The 27992-nt window shown below is 39.6% G+C and overlaps 1 protein-coding gene across 3 annotated transcripts in view; it reads left to right on the plus strand.

The window, feature by feature from the left end:
- fbln2 (fibulin 2) overlaps positions 1 to 27992 on the plus strand; it is a 153524-nt gene that overhangs the window by 96167 nt on the left and 29365 nt on the right. For all 3 annotated transcript variants that reach the window (XM_057860635.1, XM_057860626.1, XM_057860629.1), the window contains 4 exons: positions 3589 to 3790; positions 13497 to 13715; positions 14396 to 14506; positions 16778 to 16879. In XM_057860635.1, coding sequence (XP_057716618.1) covers positions 3589 to 3790; positions 13497 to 13715; positions 14396 to 14506; positions 16778 to 16879 — 634 coding nt within the window. The remainder of the gene's footprint in view (positions 1 to 3588; positions 3791 to 13496; positions 13716 to 14395; positions 14507 to 16777; positions 16880 to 27992) is intronic.

Here is a 27992-nt window from a genome sequence, read left to right on the forward strand (position 1 = left end):
ATCATTTGTTAGCATGTACTGTAATTATTTTCTATATAAAAATTAATTTGGTGTTCAAAAAGTCTTTTTTGAAACCTGAGTCTTGAAAAAGAGGGGGTCGTCTTATAATCAGGGCCGTCTTATATTCAGGCCAATACGGTAAATGCTAACTGCCCGTTTTTTTTTTCTTCTTTTTTTTTGCTTTTAACCAAGAATCGAGACTATTTTATGTTCATATCTATAAAGAATTCAGGGATTTAAGCATTTATTCACAAGAATTTTCAACGTAAAATGCTCTTTGCGGTGATAAGGCGGCAATATAGTGGCTTAAAGACCAGCAGCACATTCGACATATTTACGTAAAATAAATGCTAACTGCCCGGTTCTTTGCTCTTTTAGCAAAGAATCGCGACTGTTTTACGTCCATAACTATAAATAAGTCTGGGATTTAAGCATTTATTCACAAGAATTTTCAACGTAAAAAGCTCTTTGTCTATGTTTCCACTCGGTCAACTTTGACGGAGATAAGCCCCCTATTAATCAGCCCCGCGCCCCGTGTACCCGTCAATATCATTATGAAGTCTATGTACAAGGATATCACCATTTTCATAAAGATAATACACATTCAGCAGGAAAACAGCACATTATTTGCAATTAATTAAACTCACCCGGAGGCCACAAACTGTATGTAAAATGTTTTCTAAGAGTTTTAAGAAAACACCGAATCACCACGCCAAATGCTAATGCGAACGCTATGCTAATGCTACAAGTTTTTTTAGTGTGTGATGATCACTCTGCACAGACCCTGCTAAAGCAACATGGCATACAGTGGGGCAAATAAGTATTTACTCAACCACTAATTGTGCAAGTTTTCCCACTTGAAAATATTAGAGAGGCCTGTAATTGTCAACATAGGTAAACCTCAACCATGAGAGACAGAATGTGGGAAAAAAAACAGAAAATCACATTGTTTGATTTTTAAATAATTTATTTGCAAATCATGGTGGAAAATACCAAAAGTTAATCTCAATACTTTGTTTTGTACCCTTTGTTGGCAATAACGGAGGCCAAACATTTTCTGTAACTCTTCACAAGCTTTTCAGACACTGTTGCTGGTATTTTGGCCCATTCCTCCATGCAGATCTCCTCTAGAGTAGTGATGTTTTGGGGCTGTCGTTGGGCAACACAGACTTTCAACTCCCTCCACAGATTTTGTATGGGGTTGAGATCTGGAGAATGGCTAGGCCACTCCAGGACCTTAAAATGCTTCTTACGAAGCCACTCCTTTGTTGCCCTGGCTGTGTGTTTGGGATCATTGTCATGCTGAAAGAGCCAGCCACGTCTCATCTTCAATGCCCCTGCTGATGGAAGGAGATTTTCACTCAAAATCTCTCGATACATGGCCCCATTCATTCTTGCCTTTACACGGATCAGTCGTCCTGGTCCCTTTGCAGAAAAACAGCCCCAAAGCATGATGTTTCCACCCTCATGCTTCACAGTGGGTATGGTGTTCTTCGGATGCAATTCAGTATTCTTTCTCCTCCAAACGCGAAAACCTGTGTTTCTACCAAAAAGTTCTATTTTGGTTTCATCTGACCATAACACTTTCTTCCAGTCCTCTTCTGGATCATCCAAATGCTCTCTTGCGAACCACAGACGGGCCTTGACGTGTACTGGCTTCAGCAGGGGGACATGTCTGGCAGTGCAGGATTTGAGTCCCATTGTGTTACTGATAGTAGCCTTTTTTTTACTGTGGTCCCAGCTCTCTGTAGGTCATTCACTAGGCCCCCCCGTGTGGTTCTGGGATTTTTGCTCACCGTTCTTGTTATCATTTTGACGCCACAAGGTGAGATCTTGCATGGAGCCCCAGATCGAGGGAGATTATCAGTGGTCTTGTATGTCTTCAATTTTCTAATAATTACCCCCACAGTTGATATCTTTACGCCAAGCGTTTTACCGATTGCAGATTCAGTCTTACCAGCCTGGCGGAGGTCTACAATTTTGTCTCTGTCCTTCGACAGCTCTTTGATCTTGGCCATAGTGGAGTTTGGAGTGTGACTGACTGAGGTTGTGGACAGGTGTCTTTTGTACCGATAATGAGTTCAAACTGGTGCCATTTATACAGGTAACGAGTTGGGCCTCGTTAGACCTCATTAGAAGAAGTTAGACCTCTTTGACAGCCAGAAATCTTGCTTGTTCGTAGGTGACCAAATACTTATTTTCCACTCTAATTAGGAAATAAATTCTTTAAAAATCAAACAATGTGATTTTCTTTTTTTTTTCCACATTCTGTCTCTCATGGTTGAGGTTTACCCATGTTGACAATTACAGGCCTCTCTAATATTTTCAAGTAGGAGAACTTGCACAATTGGTGGTTGACTAAATACTTTTTTGCACCACTGCATCTAGCCAAGATAAGAAAGCAAAACTTACCAAGCAGCACCTGACACATATGTTTCACAAAAGGAGCCTGGAATGGGCACAGGCTGGTTAGTAACCGTGTGTGGGACGGGGGCGGTCGGGGGGAGGCCCAGCACATCACATGAGCGACGCGAACAAACACTGCTAAATGCGTGCTAACTGCACATACATTAAGAAAATATCACTAGGGCTGTCAAACGATTTAAATTTTTAATCGAGTTAATTACAGCTTAAAAATAATTAATCGTAATTAATCGCAATTCAAACCATCTATAAAATATGCCATATTTTTCTGTAAATTATTGTTGGAATGGAAAGATAAGACACAAGATGGATGTATACATTCAACATACAGTACATAAGGACTGTATTTGTTTATTATAACATTAAATCAACAAGATGGCATTAACATTATTAACATTCTGTTAAAGCGATCCATGGATTGAAAGACTTGTAGTTCTTAAAAGAAAAATGTTAGTGCAATTTATAGAAATTCTATATTAAAACCCCTCTTAATGTTTTCGTTTTAATGAAATTTGTAAAATTTTCAATAAAAAAATAAACTAGTAGCCCGCCATTGTTGATGTCAATCATTACTTACACAATGCTCATGGGTGCTGAAGCCTATAAAATCAGTCGCACCCAAGCGCCAGCAGAGGGCGGCAAAACTCCATAAAACACAATTAACAAGTGAGCGTTTCACTGTACCGTCATTTACATCTGTCTGAGCGGCATCTGCGGTAATTGCGTCAAATATTTTAACGTGATTAATGAAAAAAATTAATTAACGCCCGTTAACGCGATAATTTGGACAGCCCTAAATATCACACATTTTTAATTCATGACAGAAACGAGCGAATTGTCAGCTCGTTCTTGGGTCGTCAGACGACAACTGTCATCCATCTCGTTATATTTTAGTCTCCCAAGACATGTTTTCAGTGCGTCATCGTGACGTCATCGTCATTAAAAAAGTGTTCATTAACGAAATATTTTCGTCATTGCTGACGAAAACAACACTGATATCATCTCTAAATTAGTGACTTACACCCCAGGAGCTAATTGTTATTAGAATAATTTATTAATCCATTTGTTTGTTTTTCAATTACTTGATTAAATCATGTTTTTCTACCCAATTAATTTCCAGTCATGCGAAGATACTTTATGGTAAAAATCTATTGCAACCTCCAGGAGTGCTGTGACTGCTGCTCCCTTGGTCTGAAGTTCAGGAGCAAGGGTCACGAGTGCAAAGCCCACCGACACATGGGCCTTCACTGCAGACAGGCGTTCTTTTTATGCTGTGATGGGATGGAGACATGGGATGAGAGTCATGACAGCTCACATGCCGTTAAAGAGAAGCCCGCTCTTAGTGCCACTTCACCACCAAAAAAAGGTATGGACGGGAAATGCAGGCAAAAAACATTCAAACCCAAATTACTATTGCATTGTATTTCTCATGCCAAGAGGTGAAAGCATTCAATCGATTCACTGCCGAGAAAATGTACTGCTTCAAACAAACGGTAATCTGTTTTCTTGGCATTTTAAAGAAGCGGGTGAATAATGGTGTAATAGCCCCCAAGAACAAAGTGCAATCGTCCTGTTCTGCCCATTCAGGTTATTTCCAAAAGATCGAGTACTGTACCGCACGCCCTTAGTTCTCTACTTTGCTATGCTAATGTTTTGCCCTGGTGTTGTTTAGTGCTTTGAGCTTGAGAACTCAATTTACAATGTACATCGTTGTAAAGGACTGTTAACTATTTCAGCACTATTGATGATGATAGACATTAGGGTTGTTCCGATCATGTTTTTTTGCTCCCGATCCGATCCCGATCGTTTTAGTTTGAGTATCTGCCGATCCCGATATTTCCGGAATCGATTGCTTTTTTTTGCTCTCGATTCAATTCCAATCATTCCCGATAATTTTTCCTGATAACATACATTTTGGCAATGCATTAAGAAAAAAATGAATAAAACTCGGATGACTATATACATTCAACATACAGTACAGTACAGTTTGTTTATTATGACAATAAATCCCCAAGATGGCATTTACATTATTAACATTCTTTCTGTGAGAGGGATCCATGGATAGAAAGACTTGTGACTTTGTATATTGTGACTAAATATTGCCATCTAGTGTATTTGTTGAGCTTTCAGTAAATTATACTGTAGCCATGCCCAAATGCATGATGGGAAGTGGAACCATGACTGTGCGTAGTGCTACCAATTGATATATCTTCTCTGCGTTGGGAAATGACATAAGGTGTTAAGGAAAAGATTAATTGCTACCTTGCTTCCCCACATTGCTTCCCATGATATTTCTAATAGTAGGGAGAGGGATTGTAAGGCTTTAGCCAATTAAAAGAAGGCTCCAAAGGCTGCCAAAATTCACTGTACTCATTTTACGCTGCCTTTTATCTCACTATATAGGTAAAACGGCGCCATTACAGATTGAGCGCGACAATGGGTGAGTGGGTCGTGCAGCGCATGCATTAATTGCGTTAAATATTTTCATGTGATACATTTTTTTTAATAATTACCGCCGTTATCGGGATAAATTTGATAACCCTACCTTAAGCCTAAACTAAAGACTCTGGATGAGTGTAACATATTATGTCTGTAACGTTAAATACAATTTAAAAACGATTTAATTAAAAAAAAAAAAAAAAATCTTAAAGGCATGGCCGATATTTTTTTGCCGATTCCGATACTTTGAAAATGACGTGGTCCCGATCGATCGGGACATCTTTAATAGACATCCAATCATGTGGCTCTTTTAATCTAAATGAGTTTTTCACTTGGAGACGTCCAATCCATTTGGATGTGAAGCCGTCCCAGTTCAAATGGATTCGACATCTATCGCCGTCAGTGGCAGCCAATGAGTTAATGGTTGACCGCTTTCACTTAAAGCAACGCTTGGTAACGTTTCAGTTGTGGACGATTTCAACGACGCCGGTGGACAAAAGTGATAGTATTTTGCCTTCAGGAAGGCTGCGTTTCCGATGAGGACCAGCGCGCACCCGCACAGTGGTGTAAAATCATCAATCTAAAGATACACGATAATATCGGTGGCCGATAATTATCGGCCGATAATGGCAATTATGACGTCACACAGATAATCCAGATAATAAAAAATTCAACCGATATTGTAATCCGATAATTATATACTTGATTTAGCCTCCAAATGTGCACAACCGAAGAATTCAGCACGCCGCCTCCTCAACCCCTCCCCTCTCTGAAGCCCCTGAGGGAGGAGGGGTTGAGGAGGCGGAGTTACACGACAAGAAATAGTTGAATATTATGGCGGCTGTTACTAAAAAAACGACGCTCTCGCCATTTGCGAAACATGTACCGCAGAAGTTCCAAGAGGCCGAAAGAAAGCGTCCTCATTCAAAATCACTAACCCAGCATCCATTTAAAACTGCATCACAAAGATTTTTGGAACGAATGCCAGGCTGCTGCTGCTAGCGGGAATGCTAAAGCTATTGTAAACACTAAGTTAAACTAGGGGCTTGTGACGATTCAGAGTCGGGTTGTTTGGGAAAGCAGCCCAAGGCGGGTGGTAACCTCGCATCTAAGGCTAAACACCGGCACGACTGGAGACCGATAGTCGGCAAGTAGCCGTCTTCCGACGGAGCCCGCCGCTCTGGCCGGTCCGGCAGGCCGCCGCCGCCGCCTCGCCATCGGCGGGGCGGGCAGAGCCCGGTTCCCCGGCTTCAGGACCTCCGGCGAACACCCCGGTTTCTCGAGCGTTCCCTCACGGCGTGTGAGCACAGCCAGGCCCCGAATACGCCGCGGCAAACCGGCCGGTGCGGGCGGATTATCCGGTACGAACGTAGCCGCCGCCGAGACGAGACACGATTTTTTTTTTTTTTACCGAAATGACCCGAGAGCCAAAGCCCTGGATAAAAAAATAATGCAGTTTATACGACCACCATTCTTCATGAAAAACGTGCCAATCACATTTTCACCACTACATTTGGAAAAGTGATGTCCAGTAAGCAAGCTTATCATGACGGCACAGTGTTTAGATGATAATTTCAACATGGAGAAAACGAAGTCAGCCCATCAATAATACATTCAGTATGTAAAATGACGAGCGGTCAGATGACTTTGTAATGCCGCCTTTATTTTCGGCTTAACAAAACTCAGGCACAAAACAACACGCACGGAGATGCGAGCTCCAACTGCATCCAAATAGTACTGCCGTTTATCAGTTTAGCTGCTGTAAAGCGAATGTCGCGACTCGTGAGTGCCGCAAATGTAAACAAAGCGCTGCAGAATGGGTACATGACATCTCGCTCTTTTGAGTTAATCATTTTCACAGTGTGCAACAAAGCATATAACATTAGCAATCACTTTTCAAATTAATTTAACTTATTTGTCTGCTCAATTACAGTCACAGTAGATAATCTAAATTTATTGGCACTTATTAACACTTATTAATTTAAATATGCACATTCCTGTTGTAATGAAATAATAATAATATTCTGTAGCCACAAATATTCAAAATCTTTTCTTCTTCCAAGTTTTTTTTAGGATTAAGTATAATAATGTATTGCTTAAAATAAGGCTGTTGAGATTATTTTCAGCTAGCTATTTTTCTTCCAAGAAATCTGAGAGAAATACACATGAAGTGCTGGCAGATAATTTCACTTATTTCCAATAGATTTACACTTAAAACTGACTAGTTTTAAGGAAGTGTGTTTTGCAGTGTATTAATGTTATGTTAGGAATGGCTTACTTTTAAAGGCATTTTTGTGCAAATTAGGTATTTACTTTGTAAGTAATTGTTGCCAAAAGTTTACCATTACACAATGTCAGACAATGTCATTATTTAGATGTTGGAATGACGACTTGTTCATATTTTATGTTGGAAAAAAAAGCAATAAATTATATTTTTGCACAGTAATATTTTCTTTTGTTTAAAATTTTACATAAATCTTTTGATAGAATTATCGGCTTGACATTATCGGTTATCGGTAGGAATGAGGAGGAAATTATCGGTTATCGGTATCGGTTGAAAAATGTATTATCGTGCATCACTACATCAATCAATCAAAAATCAATCTCCCAGTTGCCTGCAGAAGGATTAAACAACATTTGTGTTTCCAGCGGCTTTGTGAAGGTTGAATAGTAATAAGTTAATGAACCCAGTTGTGGCTAAACAATAGCATATGATGGTTTGCAACCATGTGGCTTAGTGTGGCTAACCCCCTCACCCCACCCGAACTCGTCAGCGCTGATGAGTTTAGTTGGTTGGGAGGGTCGTCACGCCAGCGAGTGAAAGACAGACCAATGTTTATTCTGTATATCCAGGATATCTGTATATCTGTATACAGTGGTATGAACAAGTATCTGAACCTATTGGAATTTCTCAAATTTCTGCATAAAATCACCATCAAATTTGATCTGATCTTTGTCAAAATCACACAGATATAAAAACAGCGTCTGCTTTTCAAAATCACACAGATATAAAAACAGCGTCTGCTTTAACTAAAACCACCTGTTGCCTCCCCCGTCTGGTCTCCAGCCTGCAATCAAGGAGCCCTAACACCACTCAAAATGTATAGGTTTTCATATTTTAATAAGGATAGCATGCAAATAATGACAGAAAGGGGTAAATAAGTAAATGAACCCTCTGCCTAAGGAGACTTATAGAGCAATTGAAACCAATTTTTACTAGGGCTGTCAAACAATTAAAATTTTTAATCGAGTTAATTACAGCTTAAAAATTAATTAATCGTAATTAATCGCAATTCAAACCATTTATAAAATATGGCATATTTTTCTGTAAATTATTGTTGGAATGGAAAGATAAGACACAAGACGGATATATACATTCAACATACGGTACATAAGTACTGTATTTGTTTATTATAACAATCAATCAACAAGATGGCATTAACATTAACATTCTCGATCCATGGATAGACTTGTAGTTATTAAAAGATAAATGTTAGTACAAGTTATAGAAATTTTATATTAAAACCCCTCTTAATGTTTTCGTTTTATTAAAATTTGTAAAATTTTCAATCAAAAAATAAATTAATAGCTCGGCATTGTTGATGTCAATAACACCATGCTCACTTATGGTACTATCACATAAAATCAGTTGGACCCAAGCGCCAGCAGAGGGAGCCAAACACCAACAAACAAGTAACAAGCAGACATTACATTGTACTGTCATTTTTGTCTGTTTGAGCGGGGCATGTGCGTTAATTGCATCAAATATTTTAACGTGATTAATTTAAAAAAATTAATTACCGCCCGTTAACGCAATAATTTTGACAGCCCTAATTTTTACCAAACAATTTAAGTCAGGTCTGTGCCCAATCACTGATTAGTGGTTTAAAGCTGCCCTGCCCACTATAAAACACACACCTGGTAAGATTTGTCTGGATGAGAAGCATTGTATGATGTGCATCATGGCTCCGTCAAAAGAGCTGTCTGAAGACCTGCGATCAAGGATTGTTGATTTGTATAAATCTGGGAAATGATCCAAAACCATCTCTAAAAGTCTGGATGTTCATCAATCGACAGTCAGTAAAGATGTCTACAAATGGAGAGAGTTTGGCACTGTTGCTTCTCACCCAAAGTGTGGACGTCCAAAAAAGATGATGCCAAGAGTTCAGCGCAGAATACTCAGAGGTAAAAAAGAACCCTGGAGTGTCTGCTAAATACTTACAGAAATCACTGGCACAGTCTAATATCTTTGTGCACCCATCAACTATATGTAAAACTATGGCCAAGAACGATGTTCATGGTAGGACTCCACGGAGGAAGCCACTGCTGTTTTAAAAAACATTGTTGCTCGTTTAATGTTCGCAAAAAGGCACTTGGACACGCCACAGAAGTTTTGGCAAAATATTTTGTGGACTGATGAAACCAAAGTTGAATTGTTTGGGAGTAACACACAACGTCATGTGTGGAGGAAAAATGGAACAGCTCACCAACATCAACACTTCATCACTACCGTGAAGCATAGTGGAGGGAGCGTCATGATATGGGGCTGTTTTGCCATCTCAAGGCCTGGACAACTTGCAATCATAAATGGAAGAATGAGTTTATCAGTATGTTTTGCAGGAAAACCTGAGAACGTCCGTCAGACAGGTAAAGCTAAAAAGAGGATGGATGCTGCAACAAGACAATGATCCAAATCACAGAAGTAAATCAACTTCAGAATGGTTTCAGAAGAACAAAATACACTTTCTGGAGTTGCCATTTCAAAGTCGAGACTTGAACCACATTGAGTTCCTGTGGCATGAACTAAAGACATTGATTCATGCCAGACATCCCAGGAATCTGACTTAACTATAGCAGTTTTGTAGAGAACAATGGGCCAAGATTAGTCCTGATCGATGTGCCAGACTGATCTGCAGCTACAGGAAGTGTCTGGTTGAAGTTATTGCTGCCAAAGGGGGGGGGCAACAAAATATTAAATGTGATGTTTCACTTACTTATTTTTTTTCCCCATTGTGTGCATATTATCCTCATTAAACGGTATGACAACACATGGGGAAATGCTAATATTCCGTCCTTTATCCATAAACGCGTGCCTTTTGGATTCATACAGTGCCTTGCAAAAGTATTCGGCCTCCTTGAATCTTGCAACCTTTCGCCACATTTCAGGCTTCAAACATAAAGATATGAAATTTAATTTTTTTGTCAAGAATCAACAACAAGTGGGACACAGTCGTGAAGTGGAACAACATTTATTGGATAATTTTCAGTTTTTTATTTGTTAAAAAAGTTTAAAGTGGGGCGTGCAATATTATTCGGCCCCTTTACTTTCAGTGCAGCAAACTCACTCCAGAAGTTCAGTGAGGATCTCTGAATGATCCAATGTTGCCCTAAATGACCGATGATGATAAATAGAATCCACCTGTGTGTAATCAAGTCTCCGTATAAATGCACCTGCTCTGTGATAGTCTCAGGGTTCTGTTTAAAGTGCAGAGAGCATTATGAAAACCAAGGAACACACCAGGCAGGTCCGAGATACTGTTGTGGAGAAATTTAAAGCCGGATTTGGATACAAAAAGATTTCCCAAGCTTTAAACATCTCAAGGAGCACTGTGCAAGCCATCATATTGAAATGGAAGGCGCATCAGACCACTACAAATCTACCAAGACCCGGCCGTCCTTCCAAACTTTCTTCTCAAACAAGGAGAAAACTGATCAGAGATGCAGCCAAGAGGCCCATGATCACTCTGGATGAACTGCAGAGATCTACAGCTGAGGTGGGAGAGTCTGTCCATAGGACAACAATCAGTCGTACACTGCACAAATCTGGCCTTTATGGAAGAGTGGCAAGAAGAAAGCCATTTCTCAAAGATATCCATAAAAAGTCTCGTTTAAAGTTTGCCACAAGCCACCTGGGAGACACACCAAACATGTGGAAGAAGGTGGTCTGGTCAGATGAAACCAAAATTGAACTTTTTGGCCACAATGCAAAACGATATGTTTGGCGTAAAAGCAACACAGCTCATCACCCTGAACACACCATCCCCACTGTCAAACATGGTGGTGGCAGCATCATGGTTTGGGCCTGCTTTTCTTCAGCAGGGACAGGGAAGATGGTTAAAATTGACGGGAAGATGGATGCAGCCAAATACAGGAACATTCTGGAAGAAAACCTGTTGGTATCTGCACAAGACCTGAGACTGGGACGGAGATTTATCTTCCAACAGGACAATGATCCAAAACATAAAGCCAAATCTACAATGGAATGGTTCAAAAATAAACGTATCCAGGTGTTAGAATGGCCAAGTCAAAGTCCAGACCTGAATCCAATCGAGAATCTATGGAAAGAGCTGAAGACTGCTGTTCACAAACACTCTCCATCCAACCTCACTGAGCTCAAGCTGTTTTGCAAGGAAGGATGGGCAAGAATGTCAGTCTCTCGATGTGCAAAACTGATAGAAACATACCCCAAGCGACTTGCAGCTGTAATTGGAGCAAAAGGTGGCGCTACAAAGTATTAACGCAAGGGGGCCGAATAATATTGCACGCCCCACTTTTCAGTTTTTTATTTGTTAAAAAAGTTTAAATTATCCAATAAATTTTGTTCCACTTCACGATTGTGTCCCACTTGTTGTTGATTCTTGACAAAAAAATTAAAATTTTATATGTTTATGTTTGAAGCCTGAAATGTGGCGAAAGGTTGCAAGGTTCAAGGGGGCCGAATACTTTTGCAAGGCACTGTATCATGCCACTTCGTGTAATTACACACATCGCAACACCAAGAAAATGATAGAAATTTGGATCGATTGTCAAGCTAAAAGGACCCGCCCCCGAGATCCCGGAAATCTAGCATATTGTGTGCGTGACGTCACGACAAGGAAACAACCGGCTCAATGCTTAGTACTGAATGGCGGCGATGATGGCGGACAGTTTTGTTTTTAGTTGCAGCGACGAATCCGACGTAACGAACATTCTTCTAATGGTCACGAGGAGCGTTATGAACCTTTCTTTGGTGTTTTGGGTTATCAATTTAAGCCCAAACGAAAGTCACTGCAGCCTAATGAAAGGATCATTGAGGGGAGCAATCACACTGATGAAACATCGGCAACATATCTTGTGGGAAATGGTTTGTTTTGCATTTCTTTTTGTGAAGCAGATACACCGTGACCGCAAAATAATCATGTAATGTATAGAATAATGATCATTTATTGTGGTATCATAGGTTTTCGATCTGCCAACAGACACAAATATGAATGGGATTAGAGGATTTGTTCTATAAATTTTACGAGCGATAATTTATACATGTGTCCAGTCCTATATCCAATGCGTGATATGTTTTTATTATAAAAGAGTACTCACTCTGGCCATTTCGAGCTTGGCTGCTCTGCTCCTTTGGTTAGCCTGGGGTGGTCTCATCAGAACCAGTCATCGTTCTCTTGATATCTCGGGACATTTAGGTGGCTGCGCGTGTATGGTGGGCACCGCATCTGCTTTCATCAGCAATTTCTTAGCAAAACCTGATTTCATTTGTCCATAGTTCGAATAGCTTTCAGGTGTAAAATGCGCACCACACAAAACCGTGCCGGAGGCTGGGTCTGCAATATTAGCCCTCTTAGCACGGATGAACTTTACTCATTGTCTGCGTAGTCCAGCTCTTTTTCTCATGTTCGGGAACTCATGGGTACTACATTGCGACAAATGGCAATTTGTAGACCACATAGCATGACAGGTTTGAACCATTTTAGCGATTTTTTGATAAAACACGAACGCAACTCTCTCGTCGATAAACAACGGTGGCACCTGCCTCGACCTTTCGTTTCCTTGTTATGACGTCTCCGTCCCATTCGGCTTTTTCCAGAATACTTTCGGAAATGTTCGTAATTTTCGATCTATTTTCGATAATTGCTCATGAATGTGATTTATTCTTTTGTTAACTATATTAATATTTCTCGCCACATAACAGTTCTATTGATATCTCACAGCCCCTTAGTGTTTTAATACTCTTTAAAATATGAAAACCGATAAATGGTGGGTGGTTTTAGTTAAAGCAGACATTTTTTTCATTTGTGTGATTTTGACAAAGATCAGGTCACCAGGTCAGAAATGTGAGAAATTCCAAAAAGTTCAGATACTTTTTCATACCACTGTATCCTGGTAGCCTCCCTTTTTTCCACCGCAGACAAAACTTTTTGTCTCTTGTTACTCTGCCATCGTTGCAGAATTTGCGCATTCACATTGACTTCCATCATTATAATAAATGGGGCAAAGGGGGAAGTGATGAATGCCATCAAGCACATTTGCAGTTTTTTTTTTTTGTGTCGCAGGGTTCCTATTACCCTCCTCAAAGTTAATTAGTGCCGGTGAAAGCGACACAGACCCCCTCAAGATATAAAAGACTTGACATTCAACTAGTTGTCAATCGACATATAATCACAAATGTTAGGAAAATATTTTATACAGGTTGAAAAGTTACCTAGTGTTGCATGGGGATGAAGAGATGACGTTAAAGGGAAAGTGCATACTGACGAATAACTGTAGAAAAAACACAAATGTTTCCCTGTAATAAGTCTTGAAATATAAATACATCTATTTAAGGTACAATGCTGCTATTTATGTGTAAAAACCTTGTGCTACAGTGTCTGAAAGCCTCTACCCGAACGAGGCCTTCTCCATTGGTGAAGAGCGACTCGGGGAAAATGCGGCGGAGGGGCCAATTGAAGTGGAGGACATAGACGAGTGCCAGATCCATGAGGGCAACATCTGCCACCACAGATGCATAAACACACCAGGCTCTTTCCGCTGCGAGTGTTTCCCAGGATACGTGCTGCAAGACGACGCTTTCACTTGTGCACAGGGTAAAACTTTATGTGGGGCTAGCAGAAATTTCCAGTGAAGCAAATGTGCACAAAAAGTGCCTGTCCTCTCAACTGTGATTTACTGTCTTTTCATGTAAAATTTCGTGTTCGCAGTATATTATTTTCTTGGGGCCTTTGAGTTCCTTCCTGTCTGCAAGCCCCCATAGCACCTAATAATAGCTATTTAAATCACATGCTAACATCCCTTTCCTGGATGGACAGCCCTTCTTCACAAATCATGTTTCTCTGGCTGACAAAAAGAGGAAAAGATAAAATATGTTTTCCCTTGTTGGAAAATATTGCATCAACTGAAAACAGGAGTCCTACTCGCATGTTGAGTATGAGAGGTATTTACAGATAACACTGCATGGCTTCGCTTTAGCGTACCACAATTCATCAACAACACTTTCGCCAACACAAACCTGTCTCAACAGGATGCAAAATTACAGTCAGAGAAGGGGCTCGCCAACAAATTTAAATGTTTGTCTGTATGCAATGCTTTTCCCTGCCGCACCTTCACTGCTATTAAATATTTTCCCTACGGCCGTGAGCCTCGTATCCTCAAATGTAATAACTGAAATAGGTGTAAGCCTTTAACTAAGGCAGCGGTAGGCAAGGCAGACTTCTTGATTATAGTGTAATCCCTTGTGCCTGTGACGAGATTATTCATGTTTCCACAGAGACAGTGGATGAAGAGAACATACTGAAGGAGGATGACAGGCAGGGGGTGGAGCCCACCGCGTCTTTTACACCCCCCACCCGGCCCTTGGTGCCACTCAACCCCTGTGAAGGTTAGACAGATTTGTGAGGGGAAAGGGAGACTGAGCACTTTCAGTCATGCTTAAATCCACATTCAATACTAAAATGTGCATCATGAGGTAGTAGTTTAAAATGATGAGAAAAGAAGATGATAGCATGGAATGCTATCAGGGTCTTGTCAGATTTGGTGGACATTTTACATCCCACTATTCAGATTTTTAATAATCCACATACATGCACATAAAACATGCAGTTTCGGAGTAATTTACAGTACTTATTCTGAGACCAAATACAGTGGGGCAAATAAGTATTTAGTCAACCACTAATTGTGCAAGTTCTCCCACTTGAAAATATTAGAGAGGCCTGCAATTGTCAACATGGGTAAACCTTAACCATGAGAGACAGAATTTGGAAAAAAAAAATGAAAATCACAGTGTTAGATTTTTAAAGAATTTATTTGCAAATCATGGTGGAAAATGAGTATTTGGTCAATACCAAAAGTTCATCTCAATACTTTGTTATGTACCCTTTGTTGGCAATAACAGAGGCCAAAAATTTTCTTAAACTATTCACAAGCTTTTCACACACTGTTGCTGGTATTTTGGCCCATTCCTCCATGCAGATCTCCTCTAGAGCAGTGATGTTTTGGGGCTGTCGTTGGGCAACACTGACTTTCAACTCCCTCCACAGATTTTCTATGGGGTTGAGATCTGGAGAGTGGCTAGGCCACTCCAGGACCTTGAAATGCTTCTTACGAAGCCACTCCTTTGTTGCCCTGGCTGTGCGTTTGGGATCATTGTCATGCTGAAAGACCCAGCCACGTCTCATCTCAATGCCCTTGCTGATGGAAGGAGATTTTCACTTAAAATCTCTCGATACATGGCCCTGTTCATTCTTTCCTATTCACAGATCAGTCGTCCTGGTCCCTTTGCAGAAAAACAGCCCCAAAGCATGATTTTTCCACCCCCATGCTTCACAGTGGGTATGGTGTTCTTCAGATGCAATTCAGTATTCTTTCTCCTCCAAACACGAGAACCTGTGTTTCCACCAAAAAGTTCTATTTTGGTCCCATCTGACCATAACACATTCTCCCAGTCCTCTTCTGGATCATCCAAATGCTCTCTAGTGAACCGCAGACGGGCCTGGACGTGTACTTACTTTAGCAGGGGGACACGTCTGGCAGTGCAGGATTTGAGTCCCTGGTGGCGCATTGTGTTACTGATAGTAGCCTTTGTTACTGTGGTCCCAGCTCTCTGTAGGTCATTCACTAGGTCCCCCCCAGTGTGGTTCTGGATTTTTGCTCATCGTTGTTGTTATCATTTTGACGCCACGGGGTGAGATCTTGCATGGAGCCCCAGATCGAGGGAGATTATCAGTGGACTTGTATGGCTTCCATTTTCTAATAATTGCTCCCACAGTTGATTTCTTTACACCAAGCGTTTTTCCTATTGCAGATTCAGTCTTCCCAGCCTGGTGCAGGTCTAGAATTTTGTCTTTGGTGTCCTTCGACAGCTTTTTGGTCTTGGCCATAGTGGAGTTTGGAGTGTGACTGAGAGGTTGTGGACAGGTGTCTTTTATACCGATAATGATTGAAAACAGGTGCCATTAATACAGGTAATGAGTGGAGCCTTGTTGGACCTCGTTAGAAGAAGTTAGACCTCTTTGACAGCCAGAAATCTTGCTTGTTTGAAGGTGACCAAATACTTATTTTCTACTCTAATTTGGAAATAAATTCTTTAAAAATCAAACAATATGATTGTCTGTTTTTTTCCACATTCTGTCTCTAATGGTTGCGGTTTACCCATGTTGACAATTACAGGCCTCTCTAATATTTTCAAGTGGGAGAATTTGCACATTTAATGGTTGACTAAATACTTATTTGCCCCACTGTAATTATATTAATTATTCAAAATACCATTTTTAGCTTACAATCATTAATTGATGTCTAATATTTTGTTTAAAAAAAAAAAACAACTTTTCAAAAATTATGCCAGCAGTAACAGCTAGCTGTCAGCTAGCTAGTACTGCATAGAAAAAGCAAACATTATTATGGATTTTCAGCAATGATTTGTAAACACCAAATATGTCAGAAAAATGTTACAATTGATATGTAAACTCTTCAACCACTTGATAGTTTATTGTCTGGCTCTTAACGTTGCCATTTGATGACTAGGACTTTTTTTTTTTTTTTCGTTTGAACATAAAAATGTGTCTGAGGTCAGTCGTCCTGTTAGATAGAGGATAGTTCTGTCTGCTGCACAGGTTTTACTATATTCCATTGCACATTTCATGTGATCTTGCAGGAAACGGCCCTTGCGACCAACATTGCATCCCAGAGGATGGGAGGCCACATTGCTCTTGTTTCCCAGGCTTCTCCCTCATGGTCGATAAACAATCCTGCCAAGGTAAGGCACATATAACACTGGAAACATTTTGTGACAGCTCACCAGGGTGGAGTATGGATGTTGGATACAATCACAACACAAAGTAGTGTGCAATTTCACCTCTCAATTTAGGAGCAGTTTGGCTCCAGTTGAGGTGAGATTCTTGGAATGCCTCTTGCTGATTATCTCTTTATCTCATCAGCATCTCAAAATGTGCTGTGTATTGCCTTTACTCCAGGCAACACACTGTGAAATGGACTAATAATACAGATTAAAATATACATTTCATCCAGTCCCCGACAAAAGTCTTGTCGCGTATCCATTTTGTAGAAACAATTGCTAGTAACCTGACTTTTAATTATTCAATTGGATTCAGAAATGTCTCATATGAAAGTTAAGACCCTCCCAAATAATGTTGAATGTACAAAAATATATTTGTTTCACTGAAAAAAGATTTGTCATTTCATGAAGACATAAAGGTCAAATTTAGGCAAACAAAAGTTTTGTCGCTTACAGAAAGTAGTGTGAAAATTGAACAAAAAATGTACAAAAATATGTTACATAACATAAGCCAATTAAGTAGTGGTGCTGTGAGATCTAAATTTAATATTATGTATGACTTCCATGGGCTTCGGCAAGGATTCATACAATTTATTGATGAAGTCATCAGGAACATCAAAGAAAGCAGTCTTGAATGCCTTCCAGAGTTCATCAACATTCTTGGGTTTCGTCTTCCATGCTTCTTCTTTTTCCTGAATCGCATGGATGCAGTACTTCAAGCCCATGGAAGTCATACAAAATATTACATTTCGATCTCACAGCGCCACTACATAATTCGCTTTTGTTATGGAACATATTTTTATATTTGAAGTACATTTTTTGTCCAATATTCACACTACTTTCTGTAGGCCACAAAACTTGTGTCTTGCCAAAATTTGACCTTTATGTCTTCATTAAATGATAAATCTTTTTTCAGTGAAACAAATATATTTTTGTACATTCAACATGATTTGGGGGGGGTCTTAGCTTTCATGAGCCACTTCAGAAACCCATTGAATAATCAAAAGTCAGGTTATTAGCAATTGTTTCTACAAAATTGATAACCGCAGGCATGAAAATCTCTCACCTTTCGGCGAAATTCGCCGTTTTGAAGTCAAAAAGGGCGACCTACGTGAATTGCGTAGATCCGAGGAGAAATTCTTTTTGGGAGGAAGGGGGGGGGGGGGGGTCGGGAGGTTTTATTTAATTATTATTATTATTATCATGTGATTAACTTAGTATGTAAACTGAGCACTTAAGAACACAGTCAGCAAATCCTTCTAGATGCTTCGCTGACGAGAACCAATCATCGGCCCAAGCTGCGTTCCATTATTCCAAACGCGCGCACTCCTTACGCGTGTACATGGAGTGCTCGGAGAGCCTTCAGTTGCATTGCAAAGCTGCGAAAACAAAAAGCAGGCCTTATCCACATCGGGGCAGACCAGAGCGCAGCATACACACTTGCCTGTATTTGCCAGCAGATTGAATTTGGTGAGTAACGGTTTCAAGCGTTTTCACGTTTTGCGATATAAAAAAGTTACTGCCATTCGTTGCAGCTTGCGTTGAACACTGCCAGAGCTAGCCAAATCTCCCATGAAAAAAAATAGCTCCCGTTAAATTGGCGTCAAGCTTGTGTATTTAGCGGTAATATAAACGAAGAAACACACTGTTGAGTCAAATTAAGCGGCATTCTCTCGGATGGAGGGGGCGCCTCACATCGCTCCTGTCGTCCGCTGGAGACGCGTTATTTTCGGCTTGGATTTGAGCTGACGGCCGGTGTCGGCACAACAGCGGCCCGACGAGTGGTGGGAATGAGTCCTGCTTCTTAAAGCTTTTCAGAAATACAGGGATCCCTCGTTTTTCGCGGTTAATGGGGACCAGAACCCGCCGCAATAAGTGAAAACCGCGAAGTAGCGCCCCCCCCCCCCATTTTTTTGTGCGTGTTCAATGCATTTATTCAGATTTTACATTGGAAAAAAGATTCATATATATAAGACATGTTTTTTCACTTTTTTCACCAAAGTATCATTTATAAATGGTTTTCGAGCACTTCAAAATGTAAGAATTATGATAAGTTTTAAACATGTTACTGCCCCACCGAATTATTTTTAAACAAGAATAAAGTAGTTAGAAAATGCTTGGCTTTATTAAAAGCTTCATAGTGAGTCTACTCAAACCCTCTCAGGCTTTGGTAAACGGTGATTGGCACATGTGCAAAGTTTTTCTTTTTATATATATTTTTTGTTTGAAGCAACTTATTTGATTGAATAATAAAGACACAAATGTCCTAGCCAAAATGTGGCCCAAACGCAAAACATTACTTAAATGGAAAAATTTGTTTCAATCAAGAAAAATAGTTTTAAAATGCTTTTTTTGTCTCAAATTTATTATTGCAATCAAAAACATTTTTTTTTTATTGAAGCTACTTTTTGGGATTAAAAGTATATACTGTATTTTGACTGAAGCAACTTAGTTTTTGATAGAAGTAACTTTGTTTTTTGATTGAATAATAAAAACACAAATCTAACTCCATCGTTATTGAGTGAGAAAGAAATTAAGAAAGCTTTAAAACTAAAAGCCACCGGGGAGTCTGTTTGTTTTTTTAAATATTTATATTTCATTACATAGACATGCGTCGTAGGGAAGGGAGATTGAGGGATTTAAAAAAAGGAGTTAGATGAGGCTGCTAAAGGCAGTGGATACCTCATCAGCTGGGTGAATAGCAGACCTGGTAAGAACAAGTTTGCAAGGATAGTCGGGTATTAAATCCAATTATAAACACAATTACAATGTTATTTTTCTATAAGATTTTTATGTCATTGCTTTATTAATCATTAGGTGCTAGAGTTGTTAAGTATGGATAATAATGAAATAATAGTTTTAAGAAAAGTGTGCTGTTGGTGGCTCAGTGACCATCTGATGTGGTTTGTTCTCAGATGAGCAAGTTGAGGAAGGAAGTTTTGATGCAGAGGTTGAAGGAAGAAAAGAGGCAGACTGACTGAGTCACAGCCAGAAAGTGTTGATGACAGTTTTGATTTCTATTCACTGTTGCCCCCTCCCAATTAAAGTATGTCACAGTCGCAGCCAATTATTATCTAAAGCTGGTTAAAATTGAAGTTATGTTGTTTTAAGGTGTATTAAATACTTGTTCATGTGCCCCTTTTGATCTACGAGCACCCACCCCTCCACCGGTCTCTGCATGGCCCTGCTGAAACACAGTGTGGGTCGACAGAGCTCAATATTTTGTTGGGGTGTACAATACAGTGTACTGGAATATATTTCCTCCACACCCTTCTCACCTTTTTAACCCCTGACCCATTTTCATGCCTGTAACCGACAAGACTTTTGTCAGGGACTGTATTTATTAAATACAGTATCTACTAATTGTGTCACTATAGTTCGAAAAAGGAATTAAAAAAAGAGCATCACTCCAGCTCTCACAGAATTCACTTGCAGTTTAATCTCAGCATGAAGAGCAGCAGTCCACATTCATGTGGGGAAGTGCCCGGTTGTGAGGAGCAGCAATATGTCTCATTACTTCCATGCATCATAAATTTGTCCTGTGCAGAGGTCTCATTTATAAAGCAGCCGCAGTGCTTTGGTAGATTTGATTATTAGATGTGTTGGAAGTGCTGCTTGTCTCTGCGGGCTTTCTGTGGAGTCAGTCACACAGACTCTTCTAATCTGCTGCTACTTGTAAATGGAAAGAATGTTCAATCAAGCACTAAGCATTTAAAAATAAACTGTATTAAATGGTGAGGCTCAACACAGCGACCATATAGTAGTCTATTAACTCTTTGTTGATGCTTCCTCTTGATAACTCGCTAACAAAATGTAATTGGAGTACTTCTTTTATTTCTTGCTACACAGTTAAAACAAATTAACAATGTAAATAAAAATTAACTGCGTAGCTCTCGCAGAATGACACACAATGGGGTGTTTAACATTGGTATTAGTTATGCCAATCTAGGATTAACAATTTGTTTTACTTGTGCGCCGCATTGGAGAAGTGCTTAGACTAAAAACACTGAATGAATTGCATCTTATTTTTTTCCTTCCAATTCTATTGAATTACAAATTATTCCAATAATATGATAATAACAATTCTGGGAGAATATGGTTTTGAAATTACCGTAAATGTGCATGTAGCATGGTGTTGTGTGTTATTTCAATTATTAACTAGAAACTGCAATTTCGGGAGAAATTACACCTGGGTCTTTCCTCTGTGGAGATACAGATCTTAGCCCCTAACTCAGGTCTATCAATAGAATGGAAAATAATGTCAGTCAATGGCATCAAACAAAGTAAACGCCATTAGAAATGATTGGGAGAATCGGACGTCCATGTCTGTCAATGGCAGCACCCTCCATAAGTGTCAATGCAATCGGGGACATTTGGGGTACACGTCCTATTGATATCTAGTCATTTCCTGTTGATTTGGGGATATTGTTTTTTTTTTTGCCATTGAAAATGAATGGGAAAAAAATTGGACGTCCATGGACTTCAATGGTATCAACTTACAAAGGCGTCAATGGAATCCAAGTACATTGGCATCCATAGAATGAAAAAACATGATTAAATGCCATTAGAAATGAATGGGAAATTTGGACGTCCATGGCAGTCAATGGCGGCACCCTTCATAAGCGTCAGTGGAATTGGGGAAGTTTGGGGGATGCGTCCTACTGATATCTAGTCATTTTCTGTCGATTTGGAGGAAAAAAAAAAATTCCCATTGAAAATGAATGGGAAAAAATTTGGACGTCCATGGACGTCACATTGTATCAACTTACATAGGCATCAATGGAATCCAAATACATTGGCATCAATAGAATGAAAAAACATAATTAAATGCCTTTAGAAATGAATAGGAATTTTGGACGTCCATGGACGTCAATGGCATCACCCTCCATAAGCGTAAACGGAACTGGGGAAGTTTGGGGGACACGTCCTATTGATATCTAGTCATTTTCTGTTGATTTTGGGAAAAAAAAATTCCCATTGAACATGAATGGCAAAAAATTTGGACGTCCATGGACATGAATGGTATCAACTTACATAGGCGTCAATGGAATCGAAGTACATTGGCATCAATAGAAGAAAATTTTTCGTGGCCGTTTGAAAAATTCCTATCATCACGTGAAAATTCTGGTCGTGCCGATACTTGAACGGTGCCGATCGGTGCTACAGTTCGGGCTGCACGGTGGGACCAAAAAACACGGAGAATAAGATGAATAATAATAATAATAAATAATAAGTTTAGAACAGCATTACCTTAAGGAAAGACCCAGGTAATTAATTGGCTGCCATTGGTGCTAGCCCCTCCCAGTTCAAATGGATTAGACGCCTATTGCCATGTTTTCAACCCTTCAACTGCCATTGATGATTATAAACGTCCAATCGTGTGACTCTTGTCATTAAACTGCTCTGAATTTAAATTAGTTTGTCACTACTAGACGTGCAATTTGTCTAAAATGGGAGTTTCGGCAGCAATGAACAAAAATTAATTGGTGTGAGTCCTCCCAGTTCAAGTGGATTTGACATCTATTGGCTTCAGAGGCAGCCAATGAGCTCTCATTATACTACTCATTATTAGGGCTGTCAAACGATTAAAATTTTTAATCGAGTTAATCACAGCTTAAAAATGAATTACTCGTAATTACGGTAATCGCAATTCAAACCATCTCTAAAATATGCCGGATTTTTCAGTAAATTATTGTTGGAATGGAAAGATAACACACAAGATGGACATATACATTCAACATACTGTACATAAGTTCTGTATTTGTTTTATCAGTGTTGTCACAGATTACTTGAAAAAGTAATTTAATTACTGATTACTGATTACGCCTCAAAAAAGTAATCTAGTTACTTTACTGATTACTTCATTATCAAAGTAACTAAGTTACTTTAAAAGTAATCTGTCAGTTACTTTTTACCCATTTTTTCTCCCTTTGCCGCCTCAACATCAGAATGACAACAGAAAAATATCATCACATGTAATTGACTTTCCGATGATTGAATTTAAAGGGGAAATCAGAATTTTGCGCTAGCTTAGCCACGCCGGAGCCCTGAAACTAACAAATATCTGACAAACTGCTTGGAATTTGTTGAAATCAACTCCACCGACCAATTAAACCCCGCTAACTCTAAGATTAAGCATAATGTCAAAACTTTTGAATTTCGGGTTATGGTTAACAGCATATCAGTGCCAATGTAAAACAATGCAAACTGACTGCACAAAATTGCAAAGGTGGTGGCGGCCGCGGATGCGCATCCACAACCCGGAAGTACTCCTCTCAACACACACGCGGTCAATTTGGCCACAAAACGTGGCGGCAACTAAGCACTTTACACTCAATCGGACTTACAACACATCCCACAGATGCTAAACGAACACATCACCTCACGGCATAAATGTGCAACACGCATATGATGTAAACAAAGATTGCTAACTTGGAGCGATGACTGCCCGTCGTTGCTACAGCAAAGCTACGAAACGGCCGCGCTTGTAGGAAGTCCAACCTTTTGCTGATACCCTCCAGAATAAAGGAAAAATACTCACCTTCATTCATGGATATCCACAGATCAACATTCCCTCGCAACGTGTCAACACTCGGCTCCAATGTCCACCCGCCTGGCCCACGCTTTCAGACCCACAACGCATGTGACACGAGACCAAAACAGGAACTAGCTAAGAGGTTGTCATGGAAACATGTACCGGGAACCTTTCATTTTAGCATTTTCTATTCAAAATGCTCTTCGTACATGACTACAATAATCTTCATTTTACATACGTTATGATGCAATGAAAAAATAGTAACGCAGAGACAATAAGGAAACTAACTTTAATCAGATTACTGGTGTAGAAAAATGAACGCGTTAGATTACTCTTTACTGAAAAAAGTAATCAGATTACAGTAACGCATTACCAACTAACGCGTCACTAACAACACTGTTTATTATAACAATAAATCCACAAGATTGCATTAACCCCTCTTCATTTTAATAAAGTTTGTAAAAATTTCAATCAAAAAATAAACTAATAGCTCGCCATTGTTGACGTCGCCGAGCGGGTAACTACGTAAGGTAGTGATTGAAATACACCACAAGGTGTCAATGGCAAGTTTCAAATTAATTAGAGATCTAGCCAAGGCAAAGTCTGAGTAAGTTTTATGTGTATTTTCCATAGCTATTTTGATTGGGAATGCCAGTTCTCTTTGCATTGAGCGCTTTTCTTTTTGTGAACATTATTTTTTGGGAGAGATAGGAGTATTATTTTTGTTGTGCTTTCACTAAATGATACTGTAGTGACATAACTGTTCCGCCCAACTGCATGATGGGAAGTTGGGCAACCATGACTGTCAGTGGTGGCTGCAAATGGTATATCTTCTCTGCGTTGAGTTCAATACAGGGTTTTAAGAAAAAGATCATCTCTTGTCTCTCTTCCCCTCATCACTATGTTTGTTGTGAACGAGTTGACAATGCTTAAGCCTATAAAAGGCGTGGTCCAATGAACGCCTGTGTTCACACGCATTTCACTGCTGTTTAAGATCTCAATATGCAAAAACAGGGTCATTATAAACTGTTTGAGGCATTTCATGAGCAGATAGTTCTGTGCATGTGTAAAATGCGTCAAATATTTTTACGTGATTAATTACAAAAATTAATTACCGCCCGTTAACGCGATAAATTTGACAGCACTACTCATTATAATAATTTACTATCATTTTGATTGGATGTCACCTTATAGATTGAATGTTTGCAGCAGGCACATCAATGTCAATATTAGATACCAATTTCTGAACAACTTTCGCTTAATGATTAAAGCACTGATTGTCAGCAACAAGGCTTATTTTATTTTCAGGTGAACTTTAGTACCCACTGTCTTGCATCATGGGAAATTCTGCTTACTTTGTGAATCGCTTAATGAAAAATTAGGATTATTTTAGCAAGATGAAGTTGATTTTCTGTCTCTTGATAACACCTGAGACCAAGGGCGTAGGTTTGCTCTCAACATTGGTAGGGACGGTATAACAGCATAATCTACATCTACACTTTTTGCCCGGGATGGCACATTAATAAGACCAAAGAGATTGGGTTAACTGGGGTCAGGGCTACATTTCTCATGAATATGAACCTAATTAATTGATATGCTAAATCAGGGTGCTCACTACGTCGATCACGATCAACCACGCTGGTGTGGGTAGCTCGCGGCATCCCCCTCCCACCCTATTTTTATGTACATAGTTAATAATAATTGTTTTGTGTATGTTGTGTTGTGTGAGCAACATATGAGGTTATGCAGCACCCGTCTCTCCCTAAGGAAGTTCTTGCTCACGCTTTCCTGGTTCTGTAGTGTACAGCAGAGTTAACTACATTTCTCACAGCTTAATTAAAGTTAAGAGTGGAAAACTCAAACAGTAGGACACTTCTCTCTAAGCAGCTACCCACTTGAGTTTAGCAGGTTAGCAAGTTCACACAGTTTAATGTTATGCCAACTCTGATACAGGTCGGACTTTCAGTAGCAAAATTAGTGGTGTGTTTCCCACCTCTACAACATTGATGTCTTTATAAATTACTTACAGTGGCTGCTGCTGGCCAAAAAAAAAAAAATTCTAATATCCCTCGTCTTCGAAGAGGGCAGAGGAGGCGCCATGTTGTCGACATTTATTTCTGTCGGGGGCTGTGGGAGTGAGAGCGTGCATGTGTGTGTGTCAGGGATGGGTCAAGTCATCAGCCAATCAAACGTGCGTTGGGGGGACGCTGCTGTAAAAAAAAACAAAAAAAAACATTGTTGCTCGTTTATGTTCACAAAAAGGCACTTGGACACTCCACAGACGTTTTGGCAAAATATTTTGTGGAGTGATGAAACCAAAGTGAATTATTTGGGAGTAACACACAACGTCATGTGTGGAGGAAAAATGGAACAGCTCACCAAAATAAAACCTCATCCCCACCTTGAAGCATGGTGGTGGGAGCATCATGATTTGAGGCTGTTTTGCTGCTTAAGGGCCTGGACAACTTGCAATCGTTAATGGAAGAATGAATTAAAAACTGAACACAAAACACAGAAGTAAATCCACTTCAGAATGGTTTCAGAAGAACAAAATACATGTTCTGGAGTGGGTAAGTCAAAGTCCAGACTTGAACCCCATTGAGATGCTGTGGCATGACGTAAAGACAGCGATTCATGCCAGATATCACAGGAATCTGACTGAACTACAGTAGTTTTGTAGAGAAGAATGGGCCAAGATTGGTCCTCATCGATGTGCCAGACTGATCTGCAGCTACGGGAAGCGTCTGGTTGAAGTTATTGCTGCCAAAGGAGGGGGCCACAAAATATTAAATGTGATGGTTCACTTACTTATTTTCCCACTTTCTGTCATTGTTTGCATACTATCCTCATTAACAGTGGCGGACTTGGCAATTTTTGGGCCTAAGGCGAAGATATCCAGGGGCCCTCTTCATGGGTCAGAGGTTAAAAAGGTGAGAAAGGTGTGGAGGAAATACGTTCCGGTACACTAGGGCTGTCCTAAACGACAAATTTTCTCCTGATTAGTCAGCCAACTAGTTTAACGATTAGTCGACTAATAATTTTCTTTTTTTTTACTAATTTAGCAATGAAATTTTTGTTGACGCTTATTAATTCACAAAACCATTTTGGAACACTTAAATTCTTTATTAAAGTACAAATAATTATGTAAATAACAATAATTACAAATAATCAATGAGGTTAAATGCTAATAGCATTTACTAGTGCAAAAGAATTGAAAGTAAACAGATTCAGAACACTGACTTTGCCTTTTCAACATTATTCAAAACAATTCTTAAAAAAATAATTCTAGCATTATTATTATTATAGTATACTACTATATATAATAGGAGTATAATAATTATTCATTGCCAATCATATTTGTCATAAAGAGTGTCATTTGAAAGCTGTTCTTGGTGTAGAATCTGTATTCTGTAGTATTTACTCATCATATTATAATATTAATTCTGAAGTATGTGTGATTAACTCCAGAAATCGTTATTTATATGACGAACATAGCGTGCTTTTATTTTGAAATGTTCACCGGAGGTACGTTCGCTAAACTGCTAACTGAAAGCTTTACACTCCGTAAAAAAACATTCCTCGTCATTGCTTGTGGTGTCACAAATAGATTAAAAAAATTTTCCGTTAGCAAATGCTGTTAACCAGCTGTTCAGTGTTATTGTATGACTGATTGGAACTGTACTGCATTGTTTCACCACAGGGTGTGCTGTCGTGTATTTTATGTTCGGTGTGAAGAAGAGGAAGAAGAAAGTTAAAAAAGAGGCATTAGCGGCCTGTTCTCAACTTCTCCCTCACTACACTTTGGCTCTCATGGAGAGCACGTTCGCTCATGTGTTTGAAATAAACGATAGCCGACGTGCAAAGTAGCAAGTGAGCTGTAAAAATAGCGAGCTTAGTGGCGTGAAAAACGCGGGAGAGCTAAGTGAAGCTAACGAACAGCTAAGTGGAGCTAAGCGATGCTAAACGGATATAAGCGAAGCTAAATGACGCTAAATGAAGCTAAGCAACTGATACTCAGTCAGTCGTCGTGGAACAGTCCATTGTAGTGTGTGTGTGTGTGTGTGTGTGTGTGTGTGTGTGTGTGTGTGTGTGTGTGTGGGAGAATATAAATGCAACTTTCAAGCTGTCTTTTTTGTTTTGTTATTTGTTTGGTATGCTGACATAATTATACTGTACATGACGAATAGTTGGGGGTGCTGCTGGCTCCGGTGGCCCAAGCCCTTGCTCGTTTGGGCAAGGGCAGCTGGTTGGGGGCCCCCTACTGGTTGGGGGCCTTGGGCGATCGCCTACTTTGCCCGAATACTAGATCCGCCTATGCTCATTAAAATATGAAAACCTGTAAATGTTTGGGTGGTTTTAGTTACAGCAGATGGTTTTTTCATTCATTTTTGTGATTTTGACAAAGATCAGATGACATTTGATGGTGACTTTATGCAGAAATGTGACAAATTCCGAAAGGTTCTGATATTTTTTCATACCACAGTAATAGTCGTCTGCATTACATACCAAAAGCCCAGGATTCAAGTTAATTTAAAAAAT

Source organism: Corythoichthys intestinalis, chromosome 2 (assembly GCF_030265065.1).
Source record: "Corythoichthys intestinalis isolate RoL2023-P3 chromosome 2, ASM3026506v1, whole genome shotgun sequence".
Taxonomy (NCBI): domain Eukaryota; kingdom Metazoa; phylum Chordata; class Actinopteri; order Syngnathiformes; family Syngnathidae; genus Corythoichthys; species Corythoichthys intestinalis.